Raw genomic sequence first — 12,102 nt, 5'->3', positions numbered from 1 at the left:
ACGGATGGTTTAGGAAGGCCCCCAGATGAGTTTGAGCAAACACATGAATGAAGGAAGGAGACACGCAGGTCCCCGTGGGAAGTATTTCAGGCGAGGGAACAGCAAGGAGAGCCGCGTGTTCCAAGGTTTCTTTGAGGAAGTCATAGTTGAGCTGAACTTGCATGACAAGGAGGCAGGCATGGAAGGGTCTGGAGAAGAGCTTTCCCCGGAGAGGAATCAGCGCATCCAGAGTGGGAGGGGGTCTGTGATGGGGCTGAGGGAGCAAGCTGCATAGGGTCTGCCAGAGAAGTGGGAAGACACTGGTGGGTTTCAAGCTCACCGTCTTCAGAAGAAGACAAACACATGAGAAAAAATGAGAAGTGCACACACAAGGCTTAACAGAGAGACAGTAAGGAGCGTCCCCCGTGCCTCAGGGAGGATGCCCAGTAAAGTGACGTCTTTGTCTTTGTCCGTGCGCTCAACCACCAGTCTACCAGGCAGCCGGCAACCATGAGATGCTTGCCCACGTCACATGTTTTGGCCAAGTATACAACAGTGAAAAAGACGGGAAGATCCCTGCCCTGGACTCTCGGAGGGGGAGACAGACAGTAAGCAAACGTTTACTTTTCGGTAATGCAGGCACCAGGAAGGACACCCAGCAGGCTGACACCAGAACGGCCGGCCAGAGGGCTGCGTGCGGTGGGGTGTCCAGGGAGCACCCTCTGAGAAGGGCGTCTGAACTGAGGGATGGGAAGGGGTCACCGTCTGTGCTCTGCAGCCAGGGTCACTCTTAGAGGGTCCGGGTATAGGAAGGCCCTGTGGGTGGGGTGGGCAGAAGGGGAGATTTTCTGGGGGTGGGGCGGGGCCACCCAGTGCCAGGGCCTCCTGGGCCACGAGATTGTTATTCTCTGCTGTGTAACAAGCCACCCCAAAACATAGTGGCTTTAAACAACTATATTAGTTCTCACAGTTATACTGGTTGGGTGCAGCGGTGTCCTGGTGTTCTAACAAAAATGACATGACCTTGATTTGTAGCATTTACCAGTTTCCACGGTGTGAATCCTCTCCCAACAGGGCAAATTCCCAGCTACCAACATGAGGTCCACAAACGGGCAGGCGGGCAGGGATGTGCACCATTGCAGAGAACCTACACCATGCAGATACACCGATGCAAACACCCGCAAGAGACACGATGGTCAGGCAGAGGAAATCCACTGGGAAGGGGGGAGTCCTGAGTGCTCATTACCTTTGTTTCTAACATGTCTTATGAATTCCAAACTTGTATGATTTTTAAATGGCTGTGTTTAGGTTACTAGCTCACGACATTGCTGAGGCCAGAACAATTATCTCCTGGGAGCTGGCGAGGCAGCTCTTCTGTAGGTCACTGCGGCTCGTGGTGTGGCTGGCCGCCCTTCAGAATGGAGTCCCCCTTATGCTCCTCTCAACAGCTGGGACAGTGGCTGACAGCAGGAAGGGAATGCACATGGCTTAGCTGTGCTGTGCTTTTGCTAACGCCCAGAGAGGACAGAGCGACACAGGCCCGACTGGGCTAGACTCTAGTGCATCAGGGACCTTGGAATTAATTCTGTAGGGAGCCGTGAATATCAGCACGAGTGTGCCTGGGCTCCTCCATGTGCCCCCCCTCCCAACAAGCTGGCATCTCCAGGGGGAGTAACTGAGACCCACCCAGCCCGATTCCCATTAGGGACAGGCCTGGGCAGGCTGAGGTCTGGCCTGCTGGGTCTAAGCCCCAGAGCTGCTGTCCAGCATCCAGTCCCTCCTGGTGACAAGCCTCGATGCTCCCCTTCCTCTTGCCTGAGGCCACCCCACCTGCCTATGGAGTGCTGACTGCCAGGTGGGCGAGAGGCTCTGGTCTGGCCCACAGTGATTAGGTCAGGGGTGGGTTTCCACTTGAACCAGTGGGGAAGTTCACCCGCTTCTGCTTGCTGGAGGCTGAGGTCTGAGCTGCTGCCATAAACAGAGGGAGATGAGGGTTCCCGCGTGGTGTTCTGTTTCCTGCATCCAGCCACGTTGAAGCCAGATCGATGCTGGGCTTTCTAAATCCGGTCAGCCCCCAATTCATTTTCTCCCTCCAGCCTGGAGGCTGGCTTCCTGCTGCTGGTGTCCCTCACGGCCGTCTGGGTTCAGAGCTGGGCTTCTCGGGGCCTCCTCTCTGCGGGCTGCACGCCAACCCTGTCCACCTCCTCTTTGGTTTGGTCGCTTCCCGGGGTGCAATCTGCCAACATCCCTCTGCTGCTCTCACATCTGGGCCCGTGACTCTGACCCCGTCAGCTCTGCTGGATTCTTGGCTGCACCCAGTAAGGCCTCCACAGGACCAACTCCTCCCCTCACAACTCGGACCCGCAGGCCAGGACAGGCTGCCCCTTGGAGGGTGCACCACAGATGGGGATATGGGCAGAGCTGGCCCCTCTTCTGACGGGGGCACCAAGGCACCAGAGGGACGCAAGTCTGGGGATGGGCTGAGTGAGGCTGTGGGAGGAGGAGGGGGCAGGCAGTAGAGACCCAGCTGGGCCTGCTCCAGGCCGGGGCCAGAGTACCTGGAGACAAGCACATGGGAGTCCCCAGCTGGCCACTCACCCCAAGCAGACTGTGCCAGGACACCCGCAGCCGGGCTCCGGCCCAACTGTGAGCCTGCTGTTGGGCGGGTGGGAAGGTGTGGACGAACAAGAGTCATAAAGACATCATAAATACACGGCCACCCAGGTCTGTAAAACATCCCATAGAGTAACTGCCCTGGTCCCAACCCGCCCCTCCCCCGACGAGTCAGAGCAGGCCAGCTCTGTGCCGACCTCCCGTACTCACTAGGAAGGAGAGGAGCCCAAGCTCCAGCAGGGCCAGCCCTGCACTGCGGACCCAGCAGCCCAATGTGGCAGGTCCCCTCCCCTTCACAAGGAGCCACTATAGACCAAGTGAAGTCACAGCCTCTGCTTAAACCTAGGCTTACAGAGCTGGAATATCCCTAAGGAGCCACATCTTTGTTCTAACTTTGCAGGAGAGAAGGGAGTGATGAGACGTCGCCCTCGGATGTGGAGGGCAGGCCGCGGTCCCGTGCAGGCTGGGCCCAGGACTTAGACACGAAGCCACAGCTTCAACGTGTGACCAGAAGGGTGTCACTTGGGGCTGCTGGATCCAAGAGATCCTACGCCTCTCCCCTTTTCCCAAGTACTCAGACCTGGGCCCCGACCCCGGGTCCCCCACGCCTGCAGGCCTCGTTCCAGCCACCTGGCTCATGTGAGTGAGGCTGCAGGTGCAACTCTCAGGAGCGGGGAGTCAGTAACCAGCGGCGCCGGCAGGCTGTCCCCCATGATGGGAAGGAGCACATCGCAGCCAACACACGGACGAGCGCGTAGGGAGAGAAACAGACACGGCTTGTTTATTAGAATGCGGGAAGGAGGCCTTTTCCACAAACAGCGCTGCTTCTCGGAGTCTGTATCAAGAGCAAGACAACAGTCGAAAATCCTATTCCTGAGAAGAAGCGAAAAGTTACAATTTTGCAAACAAAAATAACAGATGATTTCAACAAACGATAAAAAACTTTTTTTTTTTTTTAACAAAGAACAAAATTTCAAGTATTATTCCAGATGACATGGCAAACCCAATGACGGAGACGAGGTCTCACTGGCAAAGGTCCCTGGCGCTCTCGGGGCAGGGGCCGCTCCAGATGGGCTGGGGCACCCCAGGGCTGAACCGGCCCGGCAGGGAACGGAGAAAGACTTTGGGGCAGCTCAGCAGGGCCTGTGGCTGTGCCCACGGAGTGGGAAGCGGGCACCAGGGCCCTGCTCCACGGCGGCTGAGGGTGGAAACAACCCACCTTATGCCCTCCTGGGACAGGGCCACGCACCTAACACTGGGGATCTAGGGTTAGCGGTTCCGGACATCTGATTTTTTCCTTTTTGTAATAAACAGAAACACATGTTTATTCCTTCAAACACCCTACTATCCCAATTTTAGTCAATTTGTAAATTATATATTACTTGTGCTACAGTTTGTGATAAATCTTACTAAAAGATCAGCACCAAACCTCTTACAAATAGAAACGCCCACGAGTCGTGGCTGTCCCCGAAGCAGGGCTGTGGCTGTGCCCGCAGGCTGTAAGCCTTTGCCCCCTTTCCCTTCAACAACAGGACGTTTCTGACAGACTTTCCTCTTCCTCCCATGAGAGCTTTCTTGAAGAGAGACGTCTGTCTTAGCCACAGTTTTGGGAAAGGTCCAAAGAGCAAACCTGAACGTCGTTGTCTGAGCGCGAGGGGGCGGCTGACAGTGGTTCCTCTGGCTGACGTGCTCTGGTGGCCCCAAGGCCAGAGGAGGGGCTGTTCATGCCACCCCAGGCCTCCCAGGCCACTGGGGTAGGGGGCTCTCGGCAAGAGGGCCTCACGCCACGGAAGAAAAAGCCACGCTACGGTGCCGGACGTAGAGACCCCCAGCTTCCCCCATCCCCGCCGGGGGGCTGTAAAATGCCCTGAAAACGTTTGTATCCGGTATTTTCTGAAACACGCTGTCGCTGACTTCCTCTACCCCCACGCCACCTTGGTGCCTCCTAGATACTCAGTTCTTGAACCTTGTCTGTTCACAGATATGATTGAATTTCCTGCAGGGACAAAAAGTCGAATTACACAAGCCAGCATCAAGAAGCATTCCGATAAGCGACTCTGGAGATCACACGCTGGAGAAGCCTGATGAGAAATTGATCGCACGTGCGGGGTGGCTCACAGCAGCAGGGTCTGATCCATCAAAGATATTAACCCCTAGACAGCCTTCTTGTCCTTCTTAAGGTTTAGAAGTCAGACATTTGATTTTTACTTTTTAAAATTCAAGCACCTTAGGTAACTTTCTTAGGGAAGAGACTCAGAGTTGTGCCTCCTCAGAATCCCCCAGTCACCGAGGGCCACCCCGCAGGGCAGAACCAATAGACTCGCCCAGTGGGTGCCAGAGCCACCACCTCCCTCTTTGTGACAAGCAGGTCACCCCCAGAGTAGGACGCACGTGCCCTAGCTATCCTTATCCCTGTCTTTATTAAGAAAGACTGGCTAGTTACTAGCCAAATCTCTTTCTCTAAAAGGAAACGGTCTCCTGGACTCTGTCTATGCTCAAATACAAAGCCAGGTTTTTATTCCATGGGATCAGTCCTCCAGGGAGCCTTCACTTGGGGCCTTGTCCCCTGCAAGAAGGGCATCCTCTCAGTAACTGTGATTTGAACCACAAGTGACTGGGGATCACAGTAGCCTCAAGAAGCATCAATCCATGAGGTTGATTTATAGGACACCTCACTTACGGTTTGAAAATGCAGACAAACTTACGTCCGCGGACGAACCCGTGTGGCAAAGCGGACGTCACTGGGAGCGGGAAATGCCCAGTGAGAGCCGCCAAGTTAGAGCTATCACAGACATGTGCTCGCGGCACCAAACACAGACTCAGGGCAGCGGCACACGCCCAGGCCGGTGGTTCAGGAAGTTCTCAGTGACCACGGCCACGGATTCACAAAGTACTAACCCTCCAGTGTGTCAGCGGGAACGACAGCTGTGTTCCACAGACACAGAGGTAAACGTCTGCATGCAAACGCTTCACGAGATGAGAACAGAAGAGCAGGGTTTTGAAACAACACTAGGGCTGTATACAAACAGAACTAAATGACTATGTTTACGAGTAAGCAGTTAACTGGTTCGTACAGATCTCTAAAAGCCGTGGCGTCAACTTGGCCAAAACACTTAAAAGAAAAAAACTCGCCTTCCTGTTAGGAAAAAGAGGGTCTGCTTTCTGCAGGAGGCCCATTCTGGCGCCCTCCCCAGCCCTGGGTGCCTGTGCCCCACCCACAGTGTCTCACTCACATTGCGTGGTGGGCCTTCACCTGAGTGCGGCAGTTGCGGCCCCAATAGCAGTCAGGACGGGATGTTACAGCCACTGGGGAGAGAAAAAGTCACGTGTACGTAGTAACACCCGACACTCACAAACTCAGCTAAGCCAACTTAAGTAAAGACCCAAAGAAAGAAACTACAGCTATAGCATTTTGTCACGCTTTATAACTAGTTTCCTTGCCTGTTCCAAGCTTCCAAGGGGGAAAAAAGTTTACCTAAAAACCCACCTTAGGAAATAAAGACTACTACACTTGCCTATAGGTTGTTTTTGTGAATCCTGTTTTAGAAACGTGTGTCGCGGCCCACGGGCCCAGAGCCTGAGCCAACTTGGGGTCGAGGACAGCCTGGGAATAAGCATGGCCGCCAGGCAGCCCATCTGCCCAGTCTTCTCCCTGCTGGTGCAGACACCCACTGAGAACGCAGATGCCCATCTAGACTAGACAGAACCGAGGCAGGGGGTGAGGGGCTTCCTTACCTGGCAACTCGGAAGCAGGAATGTTCTGCCGATACTGGTAGGTCAGCTCTCGGAAGCTTCTCAGGCCACAGCAGTAACAGAGCACAGTGTTCCCTGTGATTCTGTAATCTGGAAGGACACAGCCTCATGTGGGCATGCCAGTCATCAGGCAGCATCATGTTTCCAGAACAGCAGAATAGCTGTGGCCTTGTAAACTAGTGGGAAACCAGTGCACTGATCCGTAAATGGGGTAGAGACAATGGGCCAGACTTTCAGAAAACAAGAACAAAACCAATCTCGATACCAACTTATTTCCTCACAGCAAAATAATTCCACTTGGATAAAAAATTCAAACGCTTTAAAAATCCAAAAAAGTAGGGGTGCCTGGGTGGCTCGGTCAGTTCAGTGTCCAACTCTGGATTTTGGCTCGGTCATGCCATGAATCCAAGCCCCACATGGGGCTCTGTGATGGCGGTGTGGAGCCTGCGTGGGATTCTCTCCACCCCTTCCCCCGCTCAAGCATGCGTTCCCATTCTCTAAGTAAATATATAAGCTTAAAAAAATAGAGCATTTAAAAAAAATTTTTTTTATGTTTATTTTTGAGAGAAAGAGACAGAATGAAAGCAAGGGAGGTGCAGAGAGAGACGGAGACAGAATCCGAAGCAGGCTCCAGGCTCCGAGCTGTCAGCACAGAGCCGGACATGGGGCGCAAACTCACAGACTGCGAGATCATGACCTGAGCCAAAGTCGGACGCTTAACCGGCTGAGCCACCCACGAGCCCCCAAAATAGAGCATTTCTAAAAAAATAGTAACACTAAAAATAAAAATCCAAAAAAGTACTGAGAGGAATGAGTATTATTTTTCTCTTGAGCTATTTATGTCATAAAAACCAAATAGCACACAGGAAAGGATCTGTAAATCTGACTACCTACAATGTAAACACCACAATGGAAACAAATACAACAAAAGCGAGATACTAATAAAATAGTGGAAAACACATTTGCCACACAAGCAACCATATGTTGCACCTTTAAATGACAAAGATATCCTACCAACCCATGCCCTCAAATCCAAATAGACTAACGTAAGTATGGGCCAAGGTCACAGACAAGCCAATGAACCATAAAGCAAAAAGATCTTCAATTCTGCTAATACCCCAACACAGGCAGATAAACCAATGATACATCCCAGTTGCCTTGTCTGTATTTACAGGCGAAGGCAGGGCAGATGGACTCACGAAGATGCTGAGGCACGTTCTTCTGGGAGGGACAGCGAATATGGCAAAGTCTCAACTGTTTGTTCATACCACCGTCCAACAATTTACTTACTTACTGTTTACTTATTTACTCATGTATTTATTTACTTAATTTATCTTGATGGAACAACTTTTCTAGCCTACCATCCTGCAGGCTCAGAGGCTGCAGTGCTTATTCAGACAGTGAAACGGGGAGAATAACCTAAATATCCTATATTAATGATTTGGTTAAATAAACCATGATACAAAATACTATAGAACAAAAATCAAGGTAGGGGCGCCTGGGTGGCTCAGTCGATTGAGCGTCTGACTCTCAATTGCAGCTCAGGTCATGATCCCGTGGTTTCATGAGCTCAAGCCCTGAGCTGGGATTCTTGGGATTCTCATTCTCCCTCTCTCTCTCTCTGCCCCTCCCCAACCTGCACTGTCTCTGTCTCTCTCAAAATAAAGAAACTTGAAAAACAATCCAGGTAAAGAACTTCGCTGACATAGAAAGGGTCTGGGGAATACCACCGAGTGAAGAGCACATGTGGTAGGGTTTCATCTATGAGGACTCTGACCGTGCCCACGTGTGGCGGGTGCACAGGCCATATGGCATCATCACTGGGTCCTCGGGGGTGGGATTCCCTGTGATTTTTGCTTTACCCACCATGCTTCACTCACACGTCTTTCTGGGCCATGCCACCATGGCAGTCCCACCAAGAAGCTAAAGAGAGCTCAGGCCCGCATGTCAGACCGGGCGCCCCCAGGACCGAGGCTGCACAGAACCCGAGACACTCGTGAGCACGTAGCCGCTCAGAAGGATTCCCAGAAGCCTCTGAAGTCTTTCACAATAATTTATGTCTTAGGAAAAAAAGTCATTTGTTGATTTTTCTGCACCCTCCCCGAGTGACTAAAACCACATTTCACAATGTCCCGGGTGCCCCTGGGAGACAGGCCAAGCCTGCACCAACACATCAGTGCAAGGCCTACGAGGACCCTGAGGGCTTGAGAAGCACCGGACCCAGGACCCGAAAGATGCCAAGAGGTGGGGTCACAGTCTCTTCAGCTGTGTGCCTTCCTCCCCCACGGCAGAAAAGAGCCTAGAATGTGTCACGTGGGCTCAAATCCTGAAGTACTGGCGCCTGTCTGCCACCCACCGCCAGGGTGGGTGGAGGGTGAGGGCGTACACGCGGGAAGGCAGCCCGGAGGCTCTCCTCCGTAGTGGAGGCAGAGGGGCCACCGCAAACACACTGCCGCACCAGACAGAGGAAGGCAGGTGCGATGGCGCTTACCAGACAGCAGGAACACTCCCCTCTGCAGAGCCACGAGACTTTCAGTCAACATGTTTTTCCACGTCAAACCCCTGGTTGCCAGGTAATTCTGGGATGGGCAAAGAAGGGAAATCTTAGAAATACTAGCTTGGAGAACAGAAGACTAAAATGACAAGAAAGCAAACGTTTCATGAAAGGCCCTTGAACGCGGGCAAGGCCACGGCACAGGCAGGCTAACCACGGCAGGAATTTGCATCAGGCAGTTGTGAGGCCTTCCAGGACCGCAACACACGAGGACCAGGATGCCCGGGACCCGGCAACACACTCACAAGCTAGTCTGCAAGGGCTCTCTTCCCACACGGCTTTGTCAGAGCCTCAGAAGGAAAGCTAGCTTCCGAAAGCTGAACACACGAGCTACCACATTCTCTCCAAAATCCTGCAGACGCTCCGAGCACAGGAGCGGGGCGACACCCGACCTTGGCCGGGGAGGCTCTAGTGTGGCAACAGCCGCACGACCACACGGTAAGGAAGCTGAGGCTTTGCATCTACACCCTGGCCTCAGCTCTCTTGTGTGGACCTACAAGAGAGCAGCACGTGGACATCTAACCAGAGCACGCGGTGCCAAGGGGCCTGCCATACAGGTCTGGCGTGTGCAACGCTGCATACATGGGAGAGAGGCACAACTCTCACCAAGAGAATGATGTGCACGTTAAACACTGAAATTCTAAGAGCCACGTCAGCTTCAGCTTCCTAAGACGCGAGAAGGACAAAGTCAGAAAAGAGGAAGCCAGAGAGAGGCCCGGGTTCCGGCAAAGGGCCGCCCCGGTCCCCACCCAGACCCCAAAACTCTGCGTGGGGCACACAGGCACCGGAGCCGACACCTGTGGACTCGTGGCGTGATGGGCATGAAGGAAATAACCTCTTGGAAGACAGGAACACATGGGAAAACACCAATGTGGTGAGCTCGGCGGCAGGACTAGTCAGAGCCACTGGGAGAGCTGAAAGCCTCCTGGGGGCCTCTTCTAGGCCTGAGCCCCCACCCGCGCCTGTACGTGAAGTCCCCTACCTTCAGGATGTCCGACTCATAGTGATTATTGCTGAGAACCCCGTCCAGACACCTGTCACCCAGGTCCAGCTCTGCCAAATGGAAGGAAGCAAAGTCACCGTCTTACAATCTATGAAAGTATCGTTCACCGACAGCTAAGATAACCAAATTTCCTTTCTTACGGTCCAGAAAGAATAAAAGCTTCCATTGTAAAATATGGTTTTAAAAAGAGAACAAGTAAAATGACTTCTGACAGCTTTCTCCGTCCCCTGGGCACCTGGTCTGGCACCGTGAGGTCTGAATGCTGCAGCCAGGCGGTGTTTTTGTTGGTGGTGTTCCTCGCACATAAGTAAACCCTCCTGACTGAGCTCAGTATCCCCGTAGCTGTTACTGCCTGGTTTTAAGCTAGCAGAGGGAGACTTCCAAATGTCAAACACAGGGGGCGCCTGGGTGGCTCAGTCTTGGCTCAGGCCAAGATCTCCAGGTTCATGGGATCAAGCCCCATGCTCATGCGGGGCAGAGCCTAGCTGGGATTCTCTCTCTCCCTTCCTCTCTCTGCCCTTTCCCTGCTCTTGTATGCGCACTAAGTAAATAAATAAACATTTAAAAAAATGTCAAACGTGTGTGAGAAGCAGGTCATCAACGGTGGCCCCTCTCAAGTCGGGCCACGCTAGCCCACCAGCACCCTCAAATGCAGCAAGAGGATAGGCAGAGAGCTGAAGTGCCAGCATTACCACAGAACGGGGCCAGGCAGCCGAGACAGCCGGCCCGGGCGCAGCCCCAGTACAGGTGGCAGAAAGGCTGCAGGCAAACGGCACCTGTGGACACAGTACAAGCACCAGTCAGGCCATTTCGGCGAGGAGTAAATTCACATAACCATTAAATAAACGGCAAAGTCCATGTTAACAGCAATCCCAGAGTTGCAAATCACAGCACTGTATTTCATCTATTACATTCAAGAGTGACACGTTATGAAAATATGATGCTCCTGATGCGGCAACAAAGGTCAGAGTCAGCCTCCGGAAGGAGAACCACCCATACATGGAAACTCGATGAATGAAGGGGTGGGTCATCAACTGACAGAAAAAGATGGTCATTCGATGTGGCTGCACACACAACTGAGTACGCAGATGAGGAAACAGACCCACATCTTCACAGCACACCACACACACAGTCAGCAACGCTCTGAAACCTGACCCTAGAAGGACACAGGAGAGGCTCTGCGGTGGGGAGGCCGCTCAGGCAGGCAGCGTCCGTGCACACCCTTACTCACACTGCTGGGGGGCGATGCGGGGGTCTTGCTCACGTTCTGCCCTCCGGTCGGGCATGGGCTGGAAGCAGCAAGTGCAGATGGCATGGCTTCCTTGCAGGGCACACACGTAATCCTGGGCTGCGGAACAGAGAGGATATTCAGGCCGCGCACATTAGGACACAGGCAGAAATAGGAGATTCGATGCACGCCTAGGGACGTGGCTGGAAGGTCCACAAGGAGACAGATCCACAGGAAAACCCAGGGAGAACTCACACCCGTTTTCTGAAACTACAAAACGGTAGTCTGCCATTTTTTTTTTTTTAACGTTTATTTTTGAGACAGAGAGAGACAAAGCATGAACGGGGGAGGGTCAGAGAGGGAGACACAGAATCTAAAATAGGCTCCAGGGTCTGAGCTGTCAGCACAGAGCCCGACGCGGGGCTCGAACTCACGGACCGCGAGATCATGACCTGAGCCGAAGTCGGCCGCTTAACCGACTGAGCCACCCAGGCGCCCCGGTAGTCTGCCATTTAAACGACACATTTGAAATAGAATGAAAAATAAACAAACGTGATACTTCAGTTCAGCAGTTATAGCAAGATTTCAAAGATCACTTGAAGGTTTTCTACCATTTCCTTGGGCCATAAAGCACACGCCATAAAACAATAGAGCAAGTTCTATATTTAATCTCTGTCTCTTCCAAATAAACAGGTGGCAGGCCTGGGGGCCATGACTGGCTGACCTCCACCCCCCCAACAGCTGTGTCCACACAGCTCAGCCACGGCCACTCAATGACCACACGGGAAGCTCTGTCTATGCACGCACACCTGCTATAGGCCCATCCCACTGGGGACTTCCAGTCTGAAAATGACACCGCACCTGCGGAATGGCAGAGTCGGAAGGCAACCAGGCCCCACCCTGCCCATCTGTCCACGGGCCACCCATGGAGAGAGCTGCAGCACCGCGTCAGGGTGCATGGCTCTGAACATG

General features: G+C 53.1%; 1 protein-coding gene across 1 annotated transcript in view; it reads right to left on the bottom strand.

The window, feature by feature from the left end:
- Nucleotides 1-3,347: 3,347 nt before the first annotated feature.
- The window catches only part of CHFR (checkpoint with forkhead and ring finger domains), a 28,502-nt gene continuing 19,747 nt past the window's right edge, over nt 3,348-12,102 (bottom strand). Inside the window, exons 12-18 of the mRNA XM_040464182.1 lie at nt 11,134-11,250; nt 10,595-10,678; nt 9,882-9,952; nt 8,837-8,924; nt 6,328-6,435; nt 5,826-5,898; nt 3,348-4,588 (exon numbers count right to left, since the gene is read on the bottom strand). Coding sequence (XP_040320116.1) covers nt 4,546-4,588; nt 5,826-5,898; nt 6,328-6,435; nt 8,837-8,924; nt 9,882-9,952; nt 10,595-10,678; nt 11,134-11,250 — 584 coding nt within the window. The 3' untranslated portion in view covers nt 3,348-4,545. The remainder of the gene's footprint in view (nt 4,589-5,825; nt 5,899-6,327; nt 6,436-8,836; nt 8,925-9,881; nt 9,953-10,594; nt 10,679-11,133; nt 11,251-12,102) is intronic.

The sequence above is a fragment of the Herpailurus yagouaroundi genome, unplaced genomic scaffold (assembly GCF_014898765.1).
Source record: "Herpailurus yagouaroundi ecotype Mexico unplaced genomic scaffold, PumYag 437, whole genome shotgun sequence".
NCBI classification, from domain to species: Eukaryota; Metazoa; Chordata; class Mammalia; order Carnivora; family Felidae; genus Herpailurus; species Herpailurus yagouaroundi.
The sequence above is the reverse complement of the archived record's forward strand: the minus strand, read 5'-3'. Positions and strand labels throughout refer to the sequence as shown.